The sequence below is a fragment of the Zootoca vivipara genome, chromosome 7 (assembly GCF_963506605.1).
Source record: "Zootoca vivipara chromosome 7, rZooViv1.1, whole genome shotgun sequence".
NCBI classification, from domain to species: domain Eukaryota; kingdom Metazoa; phylum Chordata; class Lepidosauria; order Squamata; family Lacertidae; genus Zootoca; species Zootoca vivipara.
This window is the reverse complement of record NC_083282.1, coordinates 5,516,865-5,544,494: the sequence shown is the minus strand read 5'-3', so window position 1 is coordinate 5,544,494 and position 27,630 is coordinate 5,516,865. Positions and strand designations below refer to the sequence as shown.

At 42.3% G+C, this 27,630-nt stretch overlaps 1 protein-coding gene across 1 annotated transcript; it reads left to right on the top strand.

Moving 5' to 3' along the window:
* Positions 1 to 190: 190 nt before the first annotated feature.
* DARS2 (aspartyl-tRNA synthetase 2, mitochondrial) lies at positions 191 to 27,593 on the top strand. Its single transcript, XM_035122419.2, has 17 exons — positions 191 to 379; positions 3,315 to 3,414; positions 4,016 to 4,082; positions 5,456 to 5,557; positions 9,082 to 9,177; positions 11,170 to 11,293; positions 11,553 to 11,599; positions 13,827 to 13,933; positions 14,660 to 14,729; positions 16,660 to 16,839; positions 17,727 to 17,834; positions 20,322 to 20,384; positions 21,220 to 21,372; positions 22,171 to 22,389; positions 23,399 to 23,509; positions 23,855 to 23,930; positions 26,251 to 27,593. The coding sequence occupies exons 1-17, from the start codon at positions 229 to 231 to the stop codon at positions 26,436 to 26,438; spliced, it is 1,962 nt and encodes a 653-aa protein (XP_034978310.2). The 5' UTR covers positions 191 to 228; the 3' UTR covers positions 26,439 to 27,593.
* Positions 27,594 to 27,630: the final 37 nt, after the last annotated feature.

Sequence of the window (27,630 nt, the reverse complement as noted above, 5' to 3'; positions counted from 1 at the left end):
GCCCCGCCTCCCCCGCTCGACTTGGGCTCGGGCCTGGTAAAGGTTCTGCCAAGGGTGGCGGTGGAGACGTCCGAAGCTCCTTGCCCGAAGTAAGGATGGCGGGGGTTAGCTGCTCCAATGGCCGCGAAGGGTCGATTCACGTGACCCTTTGAGCGGCGCGCGGGGGCCTGGCCTGGCCGTCACGTGAGGCGTTTCCTTGAAGGGGCGGAGAGCGAACGCGAGGATCCGATGCCGGTGTTTTGGAGGACCATGCGCGGGCTGCCGGGCCCCCTCCGCGCCCCTCTGTCGCTGCTCTTCCGAAGGGGGGCGGCCAAGAGCGGCGCCAGGCGCGTCTCCGCCGGCACTCCGACGCTCCACGCACACGGCGCCGGCCCTGCAGGTTCGTGGCGCCCGTGGAGAGAGGGGGGTCGGGGGGAGGCGCGAGGCCGCTGCGCTCCCTGCATTTGGCGCCTAGAGGTGCCCCACCTTAATGCCCCATTTCCGCACCGGTAAGGAAGCGGATCATTTCATGTGGCGGCGCCCGCTCTCTGGAACTCCCTGCCACTGGAGGTAAAGCAGGCGCCTTCTCTGCGCTCTTCTGGGCGTCTGCACAAAATATTATTGTTTAGACAAGAGCTACCAAGATGCTTAGGTGAATGTTGATCCTTTTTTTTAGTATCTTAACTTTTGTAGGTTTTAAAAGTAGGCTTGTGAATTTGTCTCAGTTTTACTGTTTTATCTTTTTGTAAACTGCTTTGACGTTTTTCTTACCAACCAGCGGTGTATGATTCTTAAGAATTATTGTAATTTTTTTAAATTAAATTTCTATACTGCCCTTCATGGCTTCATCCAAAGATCACAGGGAGGTTTACATAAAAGCACAAAAATACATACAGTAATAACAAAAACAATACCCCCCCCCCAGTTTAAAAGGCCAAAGGTTTTTTAAATCACTCAAAGGCCTGGTTATAGAGAAATGTTTTTGCCTGGTACCGAAAGATATGTAAGGAAGGTGCCAGGTGAGCCTCCCTGGAGAAAGCATCCCAAAAACAGAAAAGGCTTGCTCACATGTTGCCATCCTATAGACCTGTCATGGAGGTGGCATATAAAGAAATGCCTCAGGTGATGATCGTAGGTATAGATGGGGAGAAGCGGTCCTTGTGGTCCTGGGCTGTTTAAGACTTTATAAACCAAAGCCAGAACTTTGAATTGGGCCTGAAACTAAGTGGCAGCCAGTGCAGATAGGCCAGGTTCAATGTACAGTACTATGCTCAAGCGGTCTTGCCCCAGTGAGCAACTTGGCCTCCAAATTCGCTTTGAAGTACAGTAATATAACTAGAGGTTACCAGAGCTAGACTATCGCTGTCCAGGAGCACAGCTGGGCCACCAGTCAAAGCTGATGGAAGGCACTCTGTACCATCAAAGGATTCAGACATTCCCCCAAGTTACATATCTGCTCCTTCAAAGGGAGTGCAATCCCATATGATTATCATTATTCTTTGTTTGTTTTTAAATATTTATTTCCTTGAAATTTATACACAGTTTGATTTCTTAAAACAACAACAACTCAAAGCTGTTTACAAAAGATAAAACAGTAAAAATCAAGGAAAAATTGACAAGCCTATTTCCAAAATGCTAAAATGGATTAAGATTTGCCTGAACCTTCTTAAGCATCTGTGTAGGTTTGTCTAAAAGAAAGGTGTTTGTAGCAGGTGCCGAAAGGAGTACAGTAAAGTCACCTGCTTGATTTCAATAGGCAGGCAGACACCTGACAGGAACTCAAGGCAGCTTACAGATTAAAAATAAAGAACAGTTTAAAAACATAAGAGGGAGGGAAAAGAGAAATCCCTGTATAGGTTTGATCGTTGGGTCTCCTTGTAAAAAAACGTAGACAAACAAAAACACCTCTGTTTCTTCTCTGGAGAATATTTACCTGCTTATTTAGATGATCATTGTATTTAATGCTCGGAAGCTTCTGCTGCAATAAATGTGTTTTAGGGTACCACAGGATGATGATATTGATTGTTGCAACAATTAGTATAAAACTTCAGTTTCTCAGACCAATAGACCAGCCAAAAATAGAAACCCTATAACTTTAAATAGTGTCTTGAAAATCTTGTTGATAGTGTTTGGAATCTGATTGAGGAAAAATAGTGTCAGCACAACTCTAGCTAGAGCTGCCCCCTAAAGATTGTAATTGTGTACAAACCTGCTTAAATTAATGGGCCAAATTAAATTCTCCATAGGATTAGTTTGTCAGGCAAACAAAATGGAATATCCAGGATGTTCTAAATGTTTTCCTCTAGCTCAGGCATTGGCAATGTTTTCTGCCCGTGGGCTGGAGGATTCCCACGGACTATCGTCCGCGGGCCGGACATGGGCAGCACAGGCGCAGAAGCCATTTCCGGTGCCGCGCTGCCCATGTCCCAAACACCGGAAATGGCTTCTGCGCTTGTCCGCAGCTGCGCAGAAGCCATTTCCGGTGCTGGCTGCCCATTTCCAAAATGTCCTCAGCGCCAGAAATTGCTTCTGCGGCTGCGTAGATGCAATTTCCGGCGCCGCTCAGCAAGTCCCCGCGCCGCACTGCGCCGGTTTACCGCAGCACGTGGGGAACTTGCCGAGCGGGCGGCTCGGTTCACGGGCGGCCCGTGGGCCGGATAAATGGCCTCCATGGGCCGTATCTGGACCATGGGCCGAAGGTTGCCGGTGCCTGCTCTAGCTCCTACTGACTGCTCTTGAACAGTTTTTGTCATTATGGGCTCTTTCAAGATGCCTCATAGAATGAATTGCTACTTTTTTGCTAGGAAGCTTTCCTATGTCTCTGAGCAGTGCTGCTCCCTTATGTAAGCTTTTGTTCGTTGTTTGGCTCTTTCACACTAATGGCTGTTGCTGCTTTGAAACTGGGATGCTGCTGTTAAAGAACACTGGAACAAGGGAATGGCTGTGCCTTTAGCTGTAGCTAGTCAAGTAGTTTTGTGGAACTAAAGTAAGGAATTTAAACCACTGGCCAGTCCAGTTTGGGCACTGTAAAATCAGTGGGGAAACTGATGAGCAATAGCTGTGCAAAATAACTAATGACATTAAATGTTATCTAGATACCTTGTGCAATTAATTTATTCTTTACATCATTTATACAATATCCACCCTAGTAAGCCTTATTGAACTTACTTTTGAGTAGACACTTTTGAGTAGACATATATAGGATTGCACTATTAATATTCATGCCCATAACTGGCATCTCTATAATTTGTTTTGATAATATTTTATACTGTGTTGAAAATGTATTACCTTTCTTATGAATGTAATTAAATGTAATTGTTTTTTCTTTACACAAGATGTCAATAGTTTTGTTTCCCGGACAAAAACGTGTGGGGAATTGCGCTCTGCCCATGTAGGTCAGGAGGTCACCCTGTGTGGATGGATTCAATATCAGAGGTAAATAAAAACATCCAGGATTGTTAGATTGAAGGTGTTATGGCAAACCATAAGCAATAGAATTGCTTCCCAGAGTCAAAACTAGGGTCCATCTATTCTAGTATCTCTTCTGTGAACTGAAAAAAATTATTGAAGTGTTCTAAATAGATGAGACTTAAGTACCAGTTCCCACATTGTTAACCTTAACCAAGCACTATTACCGGTAGATGAAACTGATTTTCTGGACCTATTTCTGCTGGTTCTACGTGATCTCTTGATGGCTTTCAATATCCTTTTTGTCCCTACAGCAGTCTGATTTGGTTGCTAGTGGTTTCACTCCAATATGAATGGTCAGCTCTGAAAGGGAGAATGTGCTTGTGGGATATAGCATGTTTGGGACTCTTTGGGAGAAGGTCCTAACCTAGCTTTCCCCTGGTTTTCTGAAGTTCAATATGCAGAGATTTCTTTTCTCTCTTAGACATGAGCATGAAATAGTAGTCTCAGGAACTCTGTACTATATTATTTATCTGCAAATGTAAACTGACGTCATTTAAGCTCGCTCTAATGTAGAGGTTTTACCTGAAGTGTTATAAACATTTCTGTTTGTGTCTCCTGTGATCAGACAGCAGCAGTTTGTGGTTTTGAGAGACTTCCAAGGGCTCACCCAGATTATCATACCTCAGGATGAGGTGAGCTATCAAGGGTTGCTCCTGCAGTTGCACAGGTTAAATTATTTATTGTCGACTGTCATGTTGCAGTTATTTAAACATAACACATTGCAGGCACTGTGATTCTGAATATGTAACAGCAAACTTGATAACTTCCCATAACTACTTCTGATCATTTACAAGTGGACATACGACATATAGATGTTCATTCTTTGTGACTACACACAAGATTTATCAACGAATATACAATCATAAGTAGATTATTTTTGCTTATATTCTCTGCTCATTTTAAAAGAAAAGTATTCTCATTGGTGGCCTTATTGGTGTTATGAATACACTTAAGCAGTGCCTGAAAAGGGCTTTAGGATTCTTGTATTGTTTTTTATTTGTATATTATATTGTGTTATACTTTGAATTCTATGAAATGTATCAGCATTAAAAGGAGCAATAATATACAATTATAAACCACACAACATCCAGCACAGTGTACAGTGGTGCCTCGCTAGACGAATTTAATTCGTTCCACGGGTCTTCTCTTATAACGAAAAATTCGTCTAGCGAATCCCATAGGAATGCATTGATTTTTTTTGCCCATAGGAACGCATTAATTGAATTTCAATGCATTCCTATGGGAAACCGCGATTCGCTAGATGAATTTTTCGTAAAACGAATTCGTCTAGCGAGGCAACCTCCGCTCGAAAAATCCTTTCGTTAAGCGGAAATTTCGTTAAGCAGGGCATTCGTTAAGCGAGGCACCACTGTATTACAAATGCGACGGCAGGCAGAAAAATCATCTCATGATCTCAGCAAGGCCCTCAGCGACTTTCAAGTGGTCTGAGATCAGGGGAGTTGGGAACCGCTGGCCTACAAGGATAAGGCAGGGAAGTGAGCTTAGCAGTAAGGTGAGGAAGAGCAGAAGCTGAATGTGACTTGTTTAAAGGTAGAAATCACATTCTGCTGTTTATCTCGCCTGCCTGTCTTTTTCTTGTCTTATTTCAAGTAGGATAAAAGGGGGTCATTTATGCAGGTTCAGCACCCACAGAAACTACGAACCAGCCCTATGCTTACCGGTACTACCTAGGATTCTAGAAAGGAATGCTGGACTAGGTGGGATTTGATCTGATTCAGCAAATCACTTCTTATAATCTCAAGATAGAATTCATCAGCAGGATAATTCATTCTTGCTTGTGAATTTGTGGGCTGTGCAAGTTCTACTTTGGCAGAGGAGCCTAATATTAGACTACAACACTGAAATTGGCCCACTACTAAGGTAGCTCATCCATTCTAAATCTGTGCTCCTAAACAATGTAAAAGAATTCCTTCCAGTAGCACCTTAGAGACCAACTAAACAATGTACCTGTGCAATCTTATGTGTTGTTTCCGTCTTTCTGCAGGCAGCTTCCCATTTGAGGAAGATCTTGCATGACACTCCAGTTGAATCTGTATTGAGGGTGACTGGAACTGTGGTCCCCCGGCCTCCAGGACAGACAAACCCCGTGCGTACTTTAAGGAGAATCTCCCTCTGATTTTATCTCAGTGTAACTTGGCCACTTCAAGACACCGCAAACTGTTTCCCAAAAGCTGAAATGCCTCTTCACACGTGACACAGTGTTTGGGAAGTGGGGGTCTGGATTTGTATTGCTTTGCCATTGAATGCTATTATATTTGATAAAGGCCTGGCCGATATATTGATATATCGCCCAGAATCGGTATGAGGAGCAGACCATGATGTTGGCTTCACTCAGCGGTATATCGCTGGTAAAACCGCCACCACTCCCGAGTACCTCTGCTAGCAGCAGTACTTTTTTTTGTTTTTTAAAACATGTTGAGGGGTACTCTAATTTTCCTGCTACTATTGAAATACTATCCCTCAACGAGGCCAAACTTAGATTCACAAAATGTTTAGGGGTCTGTGTCCTCCAGAAAAAAAAGCAGTGGCTACCAGTGTCTGCTAGAGGTCCTTCCTCCAGCTGCTAGCAGAGGGGCTCAGGAGTGGTGAGTGAAATATATCACTGAGTGAAACCGCCATTGCGCTCTGCCCTCATACAGCTTGTTCCTCCCTCTGCATCTTTATTTTATTTTATTTTTTTAAATACTTTTTATTGATTTTCATACATAATTCCTAATACAGGCTTATGTGTTCTTATTCAAAGTAAATATCCATACCAAAATAATATCCAGATATATTCAAGACTACAATCAATTACAATGCCAATAACAGTTATTTCACAAAATATAATAAAAGAAGAAGAAAAGAAAAACCCTTTCCCCCTCCCCCTTATTATCTTAACATCTTTTCGTATTATCTTTCTCCTTTAGTTCCGCCGAACCAGACTTCCACCTTCTTTCACATTTGGTTTTCTATACTCTTTTATCTATTACCTGCTCTTCATCCTTCGTTTCTATATATTTTCTCTTTCATCAAAATCTCAGTTATGTTCCATTATTACAGTTGTAGATGTTAATTCATGCCAATTAGTGTTATTGTTGGTTTACCATATTTTTTTAGATATTCTGTAAATTTTCTCCCATTCTTTTTGGGCTTCCTGATCTTTTTGTTCTCTTACTTTTCCAGTCAGTTTGGCCAATTCCAGGTATTCTACCATTTTAACCCTCCACTCCTCCACAGTTGGAACCTCTGTTGTTTTCCATCTTTGCGCCAGTAGCACCCTGGCCGCTGTGGTGGCATACATAAATATTTTTTGATCCTCTTTTTTAATATCTTTCCCCCATTAATCCCAACAAAAACAATTCTGGCTTTTTGGGGAATGTATATTTTAGTAATCTTTTTAGCCCGTTGTATATTTGCTCCCAAAATACCTTAACCACATTACAACGCCACCACATATGGTATGTATCCCCATCCTCCAACCGACATTTCCAACATTTCTCGTCTTTTTTCTTATAAATCTTGGCCAACTTGACTGGAGTCCCTCTGCATCTTTAAACTGCTCGGCTGAGGAGTGTGAAGCTGTCCTTACCTCAGTCGAGCAGTTAAAAAGGAGCCCCCAGCCCAGCGCTGGCTCCCGTGGGCCGGTGGCGGGGTGGGGGCTCCTTGAAACTGCTCAGCTGAGGGTGGGCGCGCCTGGTACTCCCCGCAGCGAGCAGTTAAAGGAGCCCCGATGCTCTGCCCACTCGCCCTTGAGTGGGGGGAGCGCCGACACTGTCTCGGCTGGAGAGGGGGAACCTTCCCCCTCCGCAGCTGAGCTGTGCAAACAAGCTGCGTTGTCCCAGCCTGTGGGAGCCTGGGTGAAACCGCCTCAGTTCTCGGGGTGAGAGCTGAGGCAGTTTCACCAGGTGCTTTGCAGGCAGAGGCCAATGCAGCTTGTTTTTTCCAACAGTATATCGCCAAACTGCTCTTTCATCGAAACCCACCTTTCTCATGACCTTTGCTTGGCTTAGCCCCCTGGCTCCATATCTGCCTGCAGCTCAGCTTCTTACATGCAGCTGAAACAGTCGCATATTTTTCCCATGCTAACCTCTGCTTCCACTTCCCTCCCCTTTCTCTGTTTCTTGTATGTTGCATTTTAGATTGCAAGTTCCTTGGCACAGAGACCTGCCTTCAGGTCCTGTGCACTGTGCCTTGCACTTTGACGGCACTATAGAAATGATTGATAATAATGCTTAAAATAAGCTATGCAGGGCCAAAGTGGCTAGGGTTAGTTTTTCCTGCCAAAACCAATTTCTGCCTTCCCATCCCATCCCCAGTGGGGAGGAGACAGGAGGAGGAATTAATTGTAATTCTGAGCAAAAGTTCCCAAACTTATTTGGCCTCCCACCCCCTTTTCAGAAAATTCTTTTTACTTATTGCCCCCTGGAAAGCTACCTTCTTTAAGTGAACAGAAAGTTGCAGAAACGAATTTGTGTTCTTTTATATACTGTATATTTGTACCTACACCCTACAACATAGTAAAGAAAGAAAGTTGTAAATAAAACACCTTGAGGCTTGAAATTATATATATATATATATATATATATATATATATATATATATATATATATATAATCAGCCATAGTAACATTCACATTGCAGAATATTAAGGTAACAAAGGATAATATTAAAATAAAAATTACGTATAAGGTATAACATTAAAAATAATCCTAATGAGAAGGTTGAACCTGGCATGCTGCTATCAATTTATTAATCTTTGGTTCTAATTTTTGTCAGCAGCATTCTTAAATCACTGTGATTAGTTATTTGTAGGCAATTTGCTTGTTTTTTAGTTAACTGATTTGCTTGCCACTGGTCAAATAGAGAGGCAAGCTGTGATCCACTTTCTGGCTCTGGGTGAAGCCAAAAAGGGTTCGCTCAAGCCTAGGAAAACCCCTCACCTCCAGCACGGATCCAGGGGAGGTATCACCGTCCCCCAACTGTGCCCGACCTGGCAGCAAGCGTCACTACACAACTGATAAAACATGTATGAATGGTTTTTCAAAAAAAAATCTTTCTTTATGCTTCCACTGCCCCCTTAGTTTTATTCAACACCCCCCAATTGCACCCCTGGATCATTCCAGCGCTCCCCACCACCCGGGGGTGGTATCACCCACTTTGGGAAACACTGTTCTAAAGTGAATGTTCTGTTGACGCAAGGATTTCAGCGTTCTCCCCTATTCTCTTCCACATGCTCTTTTGGGGTTCACCCAACATCCCCCACATGGGGCAGGGAGCTCTGTTGCGCTAGCAGAAGTTTTTCTGTTGGCTTCTGCTAGTGGGATTAATTAGTTGAATCTGGCCCAGTGGTGACTCTGTGTTGACTGGAAGCACCTGGCCAGTGCAGAGCCCAGGCAAGCCTCCATCTTCAAAATGGAGAAGTGAGACAAAGGGTTGTCTCTCCATTGGATAGGCTTAATAAGACAATAAAAAAATTTAAACCAGCAGTAAACATTTCAGTAAGATAATAAAGTATGGCACAAGTGCAGATAGCAATTGTACTATCATGTCAGGAATGTACCGTATGTAAAAATAGTGGTGATTATTTTTCTTTTTTTAACAATGTGCCTCTTTCTTGTTCATTTTTAGAGATTGCCTACAGGTGATATTGAAGTTAAGGTGAAAACAGTGGAGGTCCTGAACTCCTGTAAGAAACTTCCTTTTGAAATGAAAGACTTTGTCAAGGTGATTTTCTCTTTATTTCTGTGTGGTTGGCTGTTTGGTACAATGCATATTTGAAATTCTTGGTTGACCTTGTTCTTCATACCCTCCTCATGTTCAGTCTTATAGAAAGGAGGTTTGGGAAGAAGCGTGTGTTGATGATGTACAGTTCCAATTAGCCGCTTTGGGGAAATGTTTCATAATTGGTCTTCAACTGAAAAGAATGATTAGCGATGGCTGGAGAGCAAAGGAAATATGTGAGAATGATTATCAGGGTTCAGAAATACTTCCATGAGCTTGTGAAAATGTGGTGGAATGCCCTCCCTACGAAATACAAGAGGCTCCATCACTACTGGCATTCTGCCGGCTCTTAAAAACACACCGTTTTATGTGTTCCCCTGATCTAATTGTTTTAATTGTTTCTTTAACCCTTTTAATGGTTATGCTTTTTAACAGGCTTGTTTTATTGTAAATTTTAATTAGGGACTTTTAAATGTTTTGATGGAATTGTTTTATTGTTTGTTTTCATTGTGCAGGGATTTCTTAATTGATTTTTTTACTTGTAAACCAGTTAGCCATTTTGGTATGTAAGCAGTACATAAATTAATAATTTTTTGTACTACTATGAAATGGCAGCATATGCATAGCTCTGAACTCTGCATTCAAACAACAGATAATTTAGTGGGCAGAATCCCACACTTGATTTGTATCAAGTAGTAAATTTGGCCCCATTTAATTTCCCCCAAAGCTCTGATGGTCATTCTAACTGCTATAAGCAGGTGCAATATCAAGTCTTTCTTATGCAAAATTGCCCAGAGAAATTTTTTTATCCTCTATTCTTAACTGTTTCTGAGGCCGATCCCCCCAGGAAGTGACAGTCGAACTCTTAGCTCATGAAGATCTACAAATTACACACCTGGTAGCCAGATTTGCTCTGGCAACTAAGAAGCTCCATTCTCGATATGTTAATGCTATCTAATTTTAAAACTTTATGCTGTAAACTTCTATAGGTTATGTTGTGTGATTTCAGAGGAAAGCCTAGTTCTTGCCCTCTGCTGTACATTGTAAAGGCCTTTGGCTATGCACAATAAATTGATTGATCCAAAATACTATGCAAAATTTGATTACCCTTCTCAGGTATACATAAAAAGGCTAATTGAGAATTTGGGGTAATATGACTGTTTAAGATCTTATCAATGTATAACGTTGCCCAAATTTATTGAACTCTAGTACAGCTGCACCATAGGTGCATATGATCCAGTTTCTGAACATCCCCTCCACCACCTTAGGAGTGGAGATGAATTTATATACAAGAGTCTTGTACCGCTTATGAATCAACTTTAGTGACAGTTCTTTATGTTTAGCTGATAAATTATGAGAAGAATGGTTCCCCCCCACACACACATGGCTAAGTATCTTCAGTTATGTCACATTCTAAATCTGAGTTCCATGACATTCTTAAACCCGTTTGGTGTCTGGGTTCATATTTGAACAGTAAGTTGCAAGGACTCGGGTCACGAGGAAGATGAATTTCAAGTAAGTCTTCAAAAGGTTTTATTTATGTAATGATAAGATGAATTCAAATAGGAATCTATTCCAGTACGATAATGAGGCAAATAAAAATAAATTCCAGTGAAAAAAATCCCAGGACAAGGCCCTGTTTCGCCAACTCTTCATCAGCAATGTTTTAATGTTCAGAGTGTACCAAGTATGTTTGCCTCCTGGCCCGAGTTCTTGCAACTTACTGTTCATTTCTGGGTTCATATTTGAGCAAAATTTTATAAGTATTTGAGATTATATATTTTGAATAGTGTGAAAAAATAAGAATTAACTTTTCAAAACGGGAAAAATTATACGCGGGAGAAGTTTGAACCATTTTGCTGTAAAGAAAAGCACTAATTTGTTGCCATTTAACTACGTGATGTGGATGTTTCCTAATTTCCTTTCCCCCATAGGCTTCCCATTCATGTACTTATTTGTTTTTTCTTTTGAATTACAACCCCTTCCCCTTCTCAGAAAACCGAGGCCTTGCGAATGCAGTATCGCTATTTGGACCTGCGGAGCGCCCAAATGCAGTACAACCTACGGATGAGGTCCCAGGTGGTGATGAGAATGCGGGAATACCTCTGCAATCGTCATGGTGAGAGAAGTGCAGGGAAGTGGGCGAGGGGTGTGGCTCAATGGGAGAGTTCCCGCTTTGGGTCTCCAGTTCATTCCCTGACATCTCCTTACAGGCCTGGGAATATTCTCTGCCTGAAACTGACAGTACTGTTGACAGTTTCATGGTCTGACCTGGTTTCAGGCAACTTCCTTTGTTCTTAACTGATAACAGCAATTTAGTAATGCTTTTTCTTTTCTCCTTTTACTCAATAACAAGTGACACATGAAATATGTTTTAGGCTTTGTGGATGTGGAAACGCCAACGCTATTCAAGAAGACTCCAGGGGTAAGTATTTTCTGCGTGTATATTGCTTTGTAAAGGTTTCCAATTGTTCAATTCAGAAAGGATTTCCCTCAAAGTGGAAGGATGAAGACAGCCATTACACTTTCAGAGTGTCAGAGATGATTTGAAGCCACTGTCTCTGCCCTCAAAACAAATATTTTTTTCTCTCAATCCTGAGTTCTGGAAAAGAGGGTGAGTTCTGGAAGGAGGGTGTTGGTATGCTAGCAGAAATTTGAGTTTTAACCAGGGAAGAAAAGAAAAAGCAAGGAAGTCTTGAGTTCAGGTTCTGGTCAGGTAATCTCAGGCAAGACATGGATCAGTTTCCGTAAAGCAATATTCCCTGCCTGACATCCTTTAGATGTTTTGAACTACAACCCCCCCCCCTTATCCCTGACCATTAACCCTGCTGGCTGGGGCTGACCGGAATTGTAGTCCGAAACGTTTGGAGGGGAGCAGGTTGGGGGAAGTTGCCATAAGGCAAGAACAAGCAGATTAGAGGTCAGATTCTTCTAAGGCAAAGCAAGTAGCACCCTGGAGAGCTGCACCTGAAGCTCAGACTGAGCAGGCTCCAATGCTGCTCTCAAAACAAGCAAACCCAGACTGAGGCTTATTCAGTCTCCATCTGAGTGTCGAGTGGGTAGCTGCACCTTCAGCCTTGTCTCCAGGAGATGTGGAACTGAATCTCAAAGGATCACAGAATTGTAGAGTTGAAAGGGGGGACCCCAAGAGTCATCTAGTTCAATCCCTTGCAATGCAGTCGTGTCCGACTCTTCATGACCCCATGGACCATAGCACGCCAGGCACTCCTGTCTTCCACTGCCTCCCGCAGTTTGGTCAGACTCATGTTCGTATGCAGGAATAGAACTAATAAAACTAGACATCGTGGTTTGTTTAAGAACAGATGTAAGGGTCCAATACATGTTGAGGGGGGCCATCGCTTCAGTATTCCTGTGACGGCTGTTTTGCTGTATTTGTACTGTTGTTGGTGACTGCCTCGAACATCACTTGTTGAAAAGGCAGGTTACAGGGTTTAACTTAATAACTAATAAGTTAAAGCTTATTAAAAGACAGTATTTCAATAGGAGCAGGAAAATGAGAGTACCCCTAAACATTCTTTATTTTATTTTTACAAAAAAACACTGCTCCTAGCAGAGGAACTCAGGAGCTGTGGCAATTTTACCAGCGATATACCGCTGAGTGAAGCCGACATCATGGTCTGCTCCTCATACCGATCCTGGGCGATATATCAATATATCAGCCAGGCCTTTATCAAATAAAATAGCAGTAAATGGCAAAGCTTTCTGTTAGATCAGGGGCCTCCTGTATGATGGGTGGGTGGAAGTGTGTGTGTACTAACTTACATTACGTTTAAGTTTTTTTTAGTTGCTGGCTTTCTTGGTATTGTTTTATAGATTGTAATTGTTTTTAGCGATGATATTTATTAATTATATTATATGTTTTATGCTGTACTTGTGATGTTCCATTAGGTTATCGTTACTTATTTTTGCAAGCCGCATTGGGGTTCGTTTGAGTGGGGAGCTGATTTACAATCACTCAATCCCAGGGTCATGACACTTGGGGGTCGGGTGGAGCCATATGCCAGGCAGATGCCCCTTCATGCAAGTGTGCATGAAGTTTCAGGCTGAATCAAAGAGAAGGCTCGTCACCTTCTGATGCTGAATGTGTTACAGCATCCATGAGATCAGCAGTCTCCCATTTCTTCTCCATTATTTAATTTTTAAAAGGTGAACTGTAAATATATGTAAGCTTCTGAAAAGAGGATGTGAACATCCCACCTGACTTGCGGGGGGGGGGAGGTGAAACTAAGGCTAGCATGTTTATCAGGGCAGATCGTTTTGTGCCAATAGATGTGAAACTGGGCTCTAAGGGCAGAAGAAGAACCTGCTTGACCATTGCAAATAAATACTATGTGTTTATTTGCCTCTGGTGTGTTTTAGGAGCCCACATTAGTATTGACAATTAGCGTTATTGCATGGCAACAACTGTGACATGCAGGAGACATGATTTGGGTTTGGTGGGCCAAGTGCATTAGTGGGTTTCCATTTCCTAGGTAAATGCTGTGGGTTGGGTGTTGAATCTTTCAAAGGGAGCTTGGTGGAGGCAAAAAATACTTGGGGACCTGTTTTGTAGCTTATTGATCTGAAGTATAAGTTTCTGCCTTTTCAAAGTCACTGCAATTCCTTCTGTTCTACCCTTCTTTTAATACCAGGGTGCAAAGGAATTTGTGGTGCCTTCACGAGAGGCTGGGAAGTTTTACTCACTGCCCCAGAGTCCTCAGCAGTTTAAGCAGCTATTGATGGTAGGAGGCCTGGACAGGTGAGTTTCTTGGGAACCAGGGCAAAAGGAATGGTACACAAGTGTCTCCTCCTACGCCGGGGAATGGAAACTCTGTTCCCTAGAGTGGGGTGGGGGTTGGGCAGCAGAAGCTACTTGTCACAGAAACTGACACCACCCTAATAGGAAGAGTAGGAGTCACAATAAAGTTGGCCACTGCAAATCTGCTCACCAGGAGTGCATTCTCATGGCGCTTTGGCAAGGTAAAGGATAAAGGTAAAGGACCCCTGGACAAAAGGGCCTCTGCTCATAGCAATGTGAGAACCCCCTGCTCTTTCCTGAGTTGGTGGAGCAGTTGCACTGCTGAGTTGTAAGGCAAACAGAAGCAGCAGTAGAGACACAAACCTCAGCAGTGTGGCAGAGAATCTCCTTTTCTGCCCCTAGCTTTCTCTGGCAGCGCAGAGGAATTGTTCTGGGGACACCAAATTAGGACTTAATAGGTAATCAAACCAAAGTGTGTGGAGCACTGAGTACTGGTTCAACGGTCATGAAAAATACTCAGGCATAAACCATAACCCTAAACCTCCTTCCTCTGACCACTGATTATTCCTTCTCTTCTGTGTCCACTAGCTTTGTGCTAGTTATCATAGCCACTGCTCAAGCAGCTCTTTCCTTCTGCCTGCCGATGGTGAATGTCTTTGGGAAAAAATGCTATTAATACTTTGCAAGCAGAATGGTGACAGTGGTGACCTTCAATTCCAATGGCAGGTACTTTCAAGTAGCCCGCTGCTATCGAGATGAAGGTTCCAAGCCAGACAGGCAACCTGAATTCACTCAGGTAATTTAGATCCTTTGCTATGTATTATTTTTTTTACAATTTGATGTAAGATTTAAAAGCTCTAAGGAAATCTTGGACACGTGATCGGCACAACTTGTACAGCAGGTACAAGACATGATCTTTTTCTAACATAAAGTGTCCTTTTGCTACAGTGTTTAAAACAGTAATTTCTAACATCCCCAAAACACATTAAGGACCAAGCCAAAAAGTTAAGGTGTGTCAAGTGCCAATTACTGTGGGATTAGAACTTTGGCAAAATATTCCCTGGGAGCTTTTCACACCTGTAAGCTTCAGGTGTAAGCTTCAGGTGGATGCATCTGATAAAGTGGATCGTAGAATCTGAAAGCTTATGCAGTAATAAATGCATTGGTCTACAATCCTATCCCCACCAACTGTAAGAGGTGTAGTTCCTTTGAAGGGTATATATTGTAAAAAATATTTTTTAAAAGTTATGACAGGGAGCAGTGACATTGAAATATTACAAACGAATCTCCAGTGCCAAATCGCCAAAGTGCAAATCCTTCAGTTTGAAATGGGTGCTGTGAACCACAATAAATTATTATTTTCATTTATTATCTATCCTTCACCATAAGGACCCATTATGGGCTAAAACAACTTAAAATCACAAAACTAGGGTGGATTGTAAAAATATACATCTCAGGTGTCAAAAGTCAGAGGTGGAGCTTCAGTATTTGCTGAAAACTGTATAGTGCTGGCTTCCTTAAACTCGGCCCTCCAGATGTTTTTGGCCTACAACTCCCATGATCCCTAGCTAGCAGGACCAGTGGTCAGGGATGCTGGGAATTGTAGTCTCAAAACATCTGGAGGGCAGAGCTTGAGGAAGCCTGGTATAGTGGTTAGGTGCATCTCTGGGGAGCGAGTTCCACAGCTTAGGAGCTGCCCCTCAGAATGCCCTCTCCCAGGTCGCACCCCACCTCGCCCGAACTTCTGATGGTGGTGGAATTGCCAAGAGGACCCTCTCTGTAAATCTTAACACCTGAGAGGGTATGTCAGGAAGGAGGTGGTCTTTCAGTAATTAGTACCGGAGTCATTTAGGAATTTAAACATTAGTGTGAGTACCTTAATTAAATTATGCCTAGAAACATGAGCATAGCCAGGATTTATGTTGGGGGGCAGAATTGAGCTATCTGTTTTTATTTATTTACTTGATTTGGGGTTGGGCAGCTGTCCCCCTGCCTCCCCTGGCTACCCCCATGCCTGGAAATGAACTGGCAACCAGTGCAATTGTTTTAAAACAGATTGTATGAATTCTGAAGGGAACTCCAACCAATAATCTGGCTGCTGCACTATGGTCCAGTTGAAGTTCCTGAGTAATCTTTAGATAAAGACATAGAGCGCATTGCAATAATCCAGTCTAGAAGTTACCAGAGCATGTAGTACAGTGGTCAATTCTTCCCCCCCCCCCAAAAAAAGGGGCTGTAACTGACTGAAAAAAGCCAGAGCTGAAAAAAGGCACACCTAGCCACTAGAGCAGGGGTTGGCAAGGTTTACCGGCCATGGGCCAGATCATTCCCACGGAGAGCATCCGTGGGCCGGACTGTGCGCAGCGTTGGAAATTGCGCCTGTGCAGAAGCGATTTTTGGCGTCTGGACATGCCCCTGCACTAGAGCCACTGAGCCTTCAGTGCGGTGTTCAATTTCAAAGCACCCCCAAGCCGCATACCTGCTCCTTTCAGGGGAGTTCAACCCTGTCCAGAACAGGCTGCCTCCCCACCTCCTGGGTGTGAAAATTCAGGATGTATAACACCTGTATCTTTTCCAGAATTTAGCTTCCACGATACTTGTTTTAATTGTTTTAATTATAAATATCTATTTTGTAAGAGTTTTAGATATGGAAAAATAATGTTCTTATGATGCTTTTGAATGTTACTTATTCCCCCCCTTTTTTCTTTAATTCCCCCTCCCTCAAGATTGATATTGAGATGTCATTTGCAGACCAAACTGGGATTCAGGCTTTAATTGAGGGCTTGCTGCAGTATTCCTGGCCTGAGGAAAAGAGACCCATCACAATACCTTTCCCATCCATTACCTATGATGAGGCTCTGGCCACCTATGGGAGTGATAAGCCAGACACTCGCTTTGAAATGAAGGTATGTTCTGGAAACTGAGTAAGTCCCGTTCAGGAAAGTTTACAGAGTTGGGTATGATAGTTATTTATGTTTTAATCAAATTGCTTAACCATCCTTTACTATATAGGTTTATGTAGCTGTAAGGAAAGATACGCAGGCTGTAGCCTACTGCTTTCCTCGGTTGATGGTAAAGTTCTAAGCAACAAGTGCAAATGCCTTTTCAAAATTGTATTAAATGATCGTTGTTTCTGTATGTGGACAGAAAGCACAACAAGAGTGAGCATCTGAGCCACATAAAAGCAAATGGTCTTTTTAATTCCTACAGTATCCCAAGGTTAACTTGGTCAGGTGCATCAGTGAAGCACAATAAAATTTTGTTGTCTTTAAAGGGCAAGAAGACTCTTTTTGCAGCAGTGTTCAATTCAACAGTGTGGCCAGGTGGGAGACCATGAGTTGGCTAAACTTGTTTGGGGGGCAGTTTAGGCGTAGACCGCCATCTTCCCCCCCCCCTTCAAGTACTGCTTTGGTGTCTTTGCTGCAGCAGACGAACATGGTTAGAACTTAGTCATGTAAGGAAGAATTCTTCCCAAACTTCCATTGCGATTCACTGTGAATGGGTGTGGAGGGGGGGCAGCAAAGAGTAGCTCTCTAGAAAGATTACAAAGACCTTTACTAATGTTGTGGTTTGTGCAGAAATTGACAGCTGGCATGCAGAAGTAATGGGGGTGGAGAAATGAGAAGCTCTTGGTGGCCAAAGTGTGTGTACACATCCACCAACATTCCTGCCGGTTGCCTGCTTTTGCAGTGCTTGAAGGTTGCAGTGCTTGAAGGTTCAGCAGGCTCTCTCGCTCTCTTATGTGTCATGTGCTGCCTTAACAGCCCTCCACCTTCTTACTTCTAATGCTCAGATCATTGATGTCACTGATGTGTTCAGGAACGCAAAAGTTGGAGTTCTGCAGAAATTTCTCAATGAGCCCCGGGGCACCAGCAGAGCCATTTGCATTCCGCAGGGAGCGGTGAGTAGTTCTGCTCTCTTCTCCAAATGTTGTTTGTAATGTTGCTCTTTATATACTATCCATACAAAACAGTTCTTGACTCTTCCCCTGCACAGAGATTAGTAACCGTAGAACCAACTACTGTATCTGACTTTTAGAAGACATCTGAAGACAGCCCTGTTTAGGGAAGTTTTTAAGGATTTTATTATGTTTTTAGATATGTTATCCCCAGAGTGGCTGGGGAAACCCAGCTGGATGGGCGGGGTATAAATAATAAAATTATTATTATTATTATTATTTTATTATAACCAACTATGTTGGGAGATATATTGTTCTTAAACATTTTTATAGACATAAAATAATACGATTGCAGTGTTTTCTTGTGAATTGCTTTATGGCATATGCCAGGGGTGTCCAACCAGCCAACCGTGATTGACAGGTCGATCTCCGGTTGATAGCGGTCAATCGTGGGCTCATTTTCCTCCCGGTCCCGCCCCCTCACCCGGTCCCGCCCCCTCTGTCCTTTATTCATGCACGATTTCAATAAAGGGAAGACGGAGTTACCGCTCATGGGTTTACTACTTGTTCAGTGATTTATGGCGCCCGCCCCCCCGAAAGCTGCAGAACTATTAGCTGTCCCCCCTAAAAAAAGCTTGGCTTTGCCTCCCCAACAAGTTTGGCTTGCCTCCCCAACAGTGGGTAAATCACTGATCACTGTTAGTCATCCCCCCCAGGAGTAGATTGCAATCTCTTGGGAGTTGAACGTCCCTGGCATATACATTAAACAATGGATGTGCCAGATTGGTGAATGAAACTGGTTACAGAGATGCTTTGCACTGCAGAAATACTACCTGATGACATGTGTTTGGAGAAAGGGATTCACTGGGAATTATTTTTTCCTTACGCACCATGTACCTTGTCTGTGGAAGGGGGGAATTGGTTTGTTGTTTTTATTTTAATTATTTATTTTTATTTATTTATTTCTATTTTTATCTTGTCAACTGCCTTGAGACCTTTTGATGAAGGGCAGTTTATAAATCTAAATAACAGTAATAGTTTTTTCTCAGTAATTATGCTAACCAGATTTTCTAAGAACCCCCTTGGAAGGGGAGAAGGAGAGCAAAATGCTCCAGTGGGAGGGGGCATCCTTATCTCCCTGGCCTCTTCTCCCCAGCCCCTTCCACACCCTTATTCTTCCTAGGTGTACAGGCAGCCCCCGATTTTCCTGGGAGTTGATTTACCTGGGAGTTGTTTTCCAGGTAATTGCACGCATCGGTGGAGAGCACATAAGCCTGCCCCGTTATGCCCTCTTCTGGGTCCAAAATGACATACACGTCGGTGGCCATGCATCTGTTGGGCACGCCTAAAATGGCCGCTGCCTGGGCTTAACTGAGAAATGCCTGTCATGAATTCCTAGCCCTTCATTATATTTATATCCTGCCCTTCCTCTCAAAGGAGCCTAGAAGGCACCAAGTTGTTTCAGACACATTTCCAAACTTTTCCCTACAGTCGTATCAATCACAAATCTTACTTATGGAAAAAGGGTGTGTGGAATGATGGTATCTTCATCCAAACCTTCCTCCAAGGAGCCCAGGATAGTGCATATGTATTGTTGTTTGTTGAGCCTATTTATACCCCACGTTCTAATGGGAGTGCTCAAGGTTGCTTACAATGTAGTGTTGTTGTTTTTTAAAAAAAGTTTATCTACAATAATGATCTACATGGTCTATATGATGTTATGCTCATAGCAAACCAAAGATATAGACTATGCTGCCCAGTAGACTAATGGTAATTAACCCAGAGCCACTGGATGGCTGAATTGAGGTCTCAGTAGTCCAAGGCAGAACCTGTGGCCCTAGGAGAATGTTGGCTGTTATGTCGGGGCAAGGTAAGCAATTTTCTCATCTAGCAGTCTACTTGGGAGCCCTTGGAATTTGGTGTTTGGTCTGTGTCACTGTTGTGTTACGCTTTCATATAGTGGGGAGATTGAACACAGCACAGTTCTTCCGATAATGGAGAAACTTTCTTAACAGTTTAAATTTGCAGAAGCTCAGGGCAAATAGAGGACTTTCAAATACTTGCCTTTTTTCCTCTCATGTTGATGGTACCTGAGAGAGGTTATTCATTAAACTTGGGCACATTAAATTTAATTTTTGCACTGTCCTGGCTGTGCTTTTATTGTACCAAAGAATTGCCAAAGCTTTCTTTGCCAGGAATTACTATATTCATTACAAGTTTACTTTCCTTGCATTTTGTTGTTGTTCTCTTTTAGTTTTCGTTCAGCTATCTTGCTTTGTATTCTGCATATTGCTTTTATATGGTAGTTGATTCCTTGTTAAAAGTGTAACATAGGGAGTTTTAAAATACAATGTGAAAAAGCTTAATGAAATAAGGAGCATTAACCACCACCACTCAGCATAATTTAAGGAAAAAATAGACAAAGGTAATAATAATGCCTGTCAGAGTATAGAGGCTTAATTGAATGATCTGTTGTTATCTTTTATTTAGAAACATCTTCAGAATAAAGATTTGGAGTCATTAAATGAATTGGCAAAATCCCAGTTTAACCAGGTAAGGCACAGAAACATCCACTTGATATTTGTATAATTTGAAAATGGATTAGATGTTTAAATTGGAAAATCTAATAAAAATGTTTAATAATAAAAAAGGACTACTAGCCCTAAGAGTAAAAGCGTATTTGATGGTTTTGATCCCTGGATGCTGGGAATGTGGAAGGAGTATCGCCATCATGCTCTGCAAGTGGATTTGCAGAAGTAACTGGTTGGAGATAAAATGCTGCACCCAAATCTGATCCAGAAAGGCATTTGTTAGTGTTTGCAGTCTTTGCATTAAACTGTACAATGCTGTGAGAATAAAAATATTCAAACACTATTAAACCATGCATTTTGGCCACCCACCAACCACAGAACAAGAATGAGCACCTGAGGTGCCTAAGGAGCTGCATAGCTGAGTGTAGAGTTGTGCGGCAGGATTTCAGAGCTATTTTCCTGTGTCTTTGCTCATGGGAAATAGAGTACAGTATCTGAAATTTAACAGTTAACACTTGGGGTTTGAAGTATTCTGGGAAGTTGGATTGAACTGTGCCAGGCCTTTCCACACCATCTCCGCTGCTTGTCTTGGACTGCTTTAGAATTATGCTTACCATTTGTGTCTCCTTTTCTTCAGTTTGTTCCCTACCTTGCCTCCTTTCAGTGCTTTGTTCAGGAATAGGGTCATTCTTTTGCAGAAATCCCTCAAGCAAATGGCTATTATATGAAGTTGGGGTTTTTTAAAAAATAAATCCTTGTCAGTTGTGTTCATGGCTGACGTGGACTTGGCCTCCTTGTATCTACTTGCTTTTTCAGGAACTGCCTAAGTTTCTCTCCTGCCCTTCTCTCCTGAACAGGGAATATTGCACTTAATTTTGAGGTCCGATGGCAGCATCAAGTCCCCACTTGGTAAGTTCCTGAATGAAGAACAAAAACGGGAGCTTGTCAGAGCAGTTCAGGCCAATGTGGGTGACGTCGTGTTGCTGGCAGCTGGAGAGCATGAGAAAGTGGTAAGGAGAATATTGGGTCCCCAAGTCTTTTATTGTTCTCATCAGCACAATTACTGTAAAGTTTTCTGCTTGATCGGCTATTTCAGGTCAGCAGAAGATTTGGCAGGCCCAGCTCCTTGGTGGTGTTTAGACAACAACTGAAGGCTGTTCAGTTCTGATGTACCTATTGCATAACCAGTTTCCGGTTTTCCCACTCCTCTTTTGTAAATCTGTTTTGTGTGCAGTTTTCCATTAGTATATTAAAACATATTATTGTTTAATAATATGGAAAGGCAGGATATAAAATATTTTAATTCCTCAAAGCTGAACATAGCCTAAGTACCATATATGATGACTTCCACAACCTTGAGTGTTGAGTGGCAAATTTCTTATTCCTACTCTGTTGCAAGACTTTTGAAACCTTGACTATTTCCCCCAGATCATCTGTGAGAGGTCAGAATGTTTCCCATATCTCTCATAGAGCCAAATGATGGCTTTATAGTTGAGGCACTCCTTATAAAACAGAGACCATATGTAATGCAATGTAGTTTTCGGAATTTTTGAAGTCGGAAGTACAAACTGAATGTCAGATAACTTGGATGCAAGATGGCTAAATACTGGTAGCAGCTGTTTTAAATTAGAAACGGTTTTCTACTTTTTTTGATGTTTGAAGAAATATAAGCTTAATCCAAGAAGTCTTAAGCATGCAGTCCATCCACCAAATTATCTGCCTCTGTTATTCACTAAATAAAATAAAGTGTAGAATATGATTATTGTTGCCTTAAGCTACAGTCTTTATTCCCACCTCGTTCCTTTTAGTGTTCTACGTTGGGAAAGTTGCGCTTGGAGGTTGCTGATCTTCTGGAAGCAAGAGGCCTGTCCCTTCGCAACCCCTCTGCCTTTCATTTCCTATGGGTAGTGGATTTCCCCCTTTTCCTCCGGAAAGAAGAAAACCCCAGGCAATTGGAATCGGCTCACCATCCCTTCACTGCCCCCCACCCCTCTGACGAGCACCTCCTCTATACAGATCCTGCCAAGGTGACTTGGTGCCTTTGCTGTATTTTTTTGTGTATTCAAAGAAGCTATGCAGGGTTAGAAAAGGAAAGGCAAAACAGCCTTGGAGGATTGTTCGACACACACGTGTGTGTGTGTGTGTGTGTGTGTGTGTGTGTGTGTAGCCCTTGAGCAGACTATGGACCTAGTATTCACCATAGGTCAAAGCATTTTAATTGCAGCTAGTTTTCAATAGCTAACATTAAGTTGGTTTTACTTTTGCCATTGGTACAATCCAGCCCATTTTTCTTTCAATGAGATACACCACCAACTAGGACAGGTGAATCCATAACTTCCTTAATTAATATTAATTAATCAATAGTTTATATTTAATAATTAATTTATATCAATTCCATAATTCTGCCTTATATGGATTTCATTGATTCCATCCAGGCACTCAGGAACTTCATTGCATAGTGGTGAGCTTTCACCCCAAAATCTCCAGAAGATCTTAGCAAGCAGTTTCCTGTATTTGTTACATAGTGTGCAGCATAGGAATTTGTAAGCATAGCACCCAAGAAAGGAGCAAAAATGCTACTGTTGAGAGGTGTGTAAATGGAAAACTCGGTGCTTCCTGAAAAGCATGGAAAGATACAAGGAAACCAAAGATGTGAAGGAAAATAGCGGTGATTTATTTATTTTATCTGTGCTCTTAATTGCAGTGGCCCATTGTAATTCACTAGATTTTAACTTTTGTTAGATAATGCTTTACAATTTAAAATTTGATTTTTAATAGATGTTTGTTTTCACAAGCCTTGTGTTTTGAGAAGTATGGTAGTAGTCTAGAAATGTAGAACTGGGGAAATGTAGAAGTGTGTGATACTGTGGAATTACCAATTACTTGGGTCTTTGGACCCCCAATTTCTATCTACCCTGTCTCTAAGCAAATTTCCACCTAGTTCAATAGCACTCTCACAGGAGAGATTTTATTTCACACAGATGCAAAGGGTACAAAGAGAAGTATATAGTCAAATTCTCTTTCTGCTCTTGCCAGGTCCGTGGTCAGCACTATGATCTGGTGCTTAATGGTAATGAGATTGGAGGTGGCTCCATTCGAATACACAGCGCAAAGCTGCAACGTTTCATTCTGGAGACAGTGCTGAAGGTAATAGCAAAAGTGATTCTGCATATTATTATTTAAAACATTTGATCATATACTGCTCATTCTATTGGATTTCGCAGCGAGTTTCAACCAATATATGATGGTACCAGCCAGCTAGTCTGCACAATACTTGTTTGGTACTTGTTTGGCAGCACCAGAGGGAGAGGACTATGCAGATTGCAGCTCACAAGTGAATTCCCCATTTCACACTTACACTGAGAAAACCTAAGCTGAGGCACACATGCACACAGAAGAGGGGTGGGGGTGGGAAGCAGGGATTAGAAAGCAGGTTTACCCAAGTCTGGCCCTTTAACTCATGCTGGTTATTAATACTTGCTTTTTTTCTAGGAGGACACAGAGCTGCTTTCTCACCTGCTTGAAGCACTGGACAGTGGGGCACCTCCCCATGGAGGAATAGCATTAGGTCAGTATCTGCTTTTACTTGAATCACAATTAATACTGACCATCAACACTAATATTACTTTTCATTGATACATCACACCAGGGGTCCCCAAACTACGGCCCACGAGGCTCTTTTATGCAGCCCCCGCTGCCACCGCCCGCTCTGTCGCAGCGCAGCTGCCCACTTCTGACCCAGAAAAGCGACAGAAATAGCTTGTGTGCACATGCAAGCGTTATTTCCTTCTTCTTTTTTTCAAATAAATTTATTCAATTTTCCAATTAACAACATTAAAATAAAACAAAAAAAACGAACAATTTTTTATATAAAACATCTTAAGTTTTCCTCTTGCACCTTGCTCTGCCGAGCTATGACTTCCCCCCCCTCCCTTCATGCGGGTTTCTTGCTAACTCCATTTTTTGCAGTTCTTTATTGTCTTATTTTCAGTCAATTCGTAGGATTTATTTCAATCCTGCAAGTGTTTTTAAACTTCTACAGTTTTTCTCCATGTAGTCCACATATTTACTCCAGTCCTTCTGAAACCTTATCTCTCCTTGGTCTCGGATCTTGCAAGTCAGTCTAGCTAATTAAGCATAATCCATCATTTTCATCTGCCACTCATCGATTGTTGGTAGTTCCTGTAGTTTCCATTTTTGGGCTAACAATGTCCTAGCCGCGGTTGTCGCATACATAAACAATACTTGATCTTCTTTTCTAATCTCTCCTCCCAATATCCCTAACAAAAATGCCTCTGGTTTCTTTTGAAAGGTGTATTTAAACATCTTTTTCAATTCGTTATATATCATCTCCCAAAATCTTTTAACCTTATCGCATGTCCACCACATATGATAAAATTCACCATCTTTCTCTTTACACTTCCAGCATGCTTTACCACTCATTCTATACATTTTGGCTAACTTTGCTGGTGTTAAATACCATCTATACATCATCTTATATACATTTTCCTTCAGGGCAGTACATGCTGTAAATCTTAAAGTTTGATTCCATAATTTCAACCACGCGTCATATTCAATATTATGCCCAAAATCTTTTGCCCATTTAATCATCACCTCTTTTGTCAACTCATCTTTTGTATACCATTCTAACAACAAGTCAGACATTTTTGACAGAAGCTTTGTTTTATCATCTAACACTTCTATAGCTTGTGTGCACATGCAAGCGTTATTTCCGGTGTACTTCTGGGTCAGAGGAGACTTCTGCACATGCGCACAAGCTATTTCCAGCGCTTTCCAGGTCGGGTGTCAGAAATAGTGTATGCGCTCCCCTGCCCTCCAGCCCGCTCCGCGATCAGCACAGTGTGCATCCGGCCCGAAGCCAGGCAAGTTTGGGGACCCCTGCATTACACCTACCAACTAACCTGATGCTGGAGTGACTAAACGAACACTTCCTGAATTAATCTAGCCTTCCACCCCTGCCCCAGTTGCAGTCCCTAAGAAAAACAAGTTTGGATGAGCAGCATTTATGACAATCTGATTTCACCGTGGGCTATTTTATTACCTGGGTGTGTGTGGGTGTGCGCGCACACAGTAACCTCACCCTTGTCAAGGTCATCTGGCAGAACCAACCATAAAATTTTAAATAGAACAAAGGTCATTTATTGCCGCTCCCTAGCAGTTCAGAAAAGGATGTCATCATTTTAACACAAAAAATATATTATTCATGCAAAGTACTCTTTAAAAAGTCTGATTGCAGATTCTACACCTTGGGGGAATTTGCACATAATCCAAGTGATCGTAATCGCCACATTGCTGCAAAAGCCCTCAGTCATTTAATCCGCACCTCAAATATGTTTGCTAGTTAGACTCACAAGTGCAAGCAAAACCACTTTCTGAATCTCATGGAAGTGGGATTTAACATGGTCAAATTGGCCCAAACTAGAGAAATGGGTAGGGACCCAGTTGGCGCTGTGGTTAAACCACTGAGCCTAGGGCTTGCTGATCAGCTCCCGTTGCTTGGTCCCAGCTCCTGCCAACCTAGCAGTTCGAAAGCACGTCAAAATGCAAGTAGATAAATAGGAACCGCTACAGCGGGAAGGTAAACGGCGTTTCCGTGTGCTGCTCTGGTTTGCCAGAAGCGGCTTTGTCATGCTGGCCACATGACCTGGAAGCTATACGCCGGCTCCCTTGGCCAATAATGCGAGATGAGTGCGCAACCCCAGTCGGTCACGACTGGACCTAATGGTCAGGGGTCCCTTTACCTTTACCTTTGAGAAATGGGTATTCACAAGTTTATGACCTAGCACCAGTTTCGTTGGATAGTGGGAGCTCCCTAAAATCCCATTGAAATTTGATGCTGTCACTAATATTCAATGTCTGTCTTTTAGGACTTGACAGGCTGATTTGCCTTCTAGTAGGAGCTGCAAGTATTCGAGATGTCATTGCCTTCCCCAAATCGTTCAAGGGAAGAGACCTGATGTGCAATTCTCCAGATTACATTGCCCCAGAAGAGCTTGAGCCATACCATGTCAAGATTGCAGAGCCCATGCCAGAAGTGAAAGTGAAAAGTAACTGACTGCTGTACATGACAGAAGTGAAGAGATTAAAACATCCAGTAGTGAACCCATTGGATTTTTGGAACTGGTAGAGAAGTCTCCTGTACTTATTTTTGATGAGAAAATGGAGCGCTTCACACTACAAGCAGGTTCCTTTGAGCATGTCTGCTGGAGAAATCATTGTCCTGTGTTCTCTAGTGACTAGATAAGGGTATCAACACGGGGTGTTGTCCTGTCTCAAAGAGTGACTTGAGATGTGAAGAATTAAGGTTTGTAAGCATAGGCTATAATTATTGCAAGTTTTTGTACTATTTTGTAAAACACAGTAAAAACTAGTTGTATGCATCAGATTATGGAGCTCTCAAGTGTGTTTAGGAAGCTATTTTTCCTAATTACGTTTAGATCCCACCTTAAAGTGCCATACAAGAGTCCTCCCATTTTTATCCTCAAAATATTGTGAGGCAGGCTCAGCTGCTTCAGTAGTACCGTAGCAAACAAATTTGGGGGGGGGGGGTTAAAGTAGGGCCATCAAAACATCACAAAGCCAGATTGTTCAGTGATATTCTTTGCAGGATGCCAATTATCTGAGGAACTTCACAAATCAAGAAATCTACTGTATATGCAGTGGGGCAGGGAGTTGGATTTTAGTGGACTCCCACTATCTGCTGCATAAACACAAAGGAAACTGTGGTGCTAGTCAGGGGCCCCAAACCAAGGCCCGGGGGCCGGATGTGGCCCAATCACCTCTTAAATCCGGCCCTCGGATGGTCAGCATGTTTTTACATGAGTAGAATGTGTCCTTTTATTTAAAATGCATCTCTGGGTTATTTGTGGGGCATAGAAATTTGTTCATTTATTTCCCCCAAAATATAGTCTGAGGGACAGCGGACCGGGCCCCTGCTAAAAAAGTTTGCTGACCCCTGTGCTAGGTCATAAACTTGTGGATACTCATTTCTCTAGCTTGGGCCACTTTGACCATGTTAAATCCCACAATTAACAAACCAAAAATCAGGTGAGTTGGAAAGGAGACATCAACCTTTTCTTACATTTCACTTTTTAAAAAAGCCAAATGAGAAATAGTAACTCTGTAAACAGGGCTTCCCTTCATCTGTGCACCAGCAAAAACCTCAGTAGAGGTCCAGTACAGGAGGGGGAAAGGTGACAGAATTAACTTTCTTACCATGTTTATACACCTCTGTTAAAAGGAAGCTG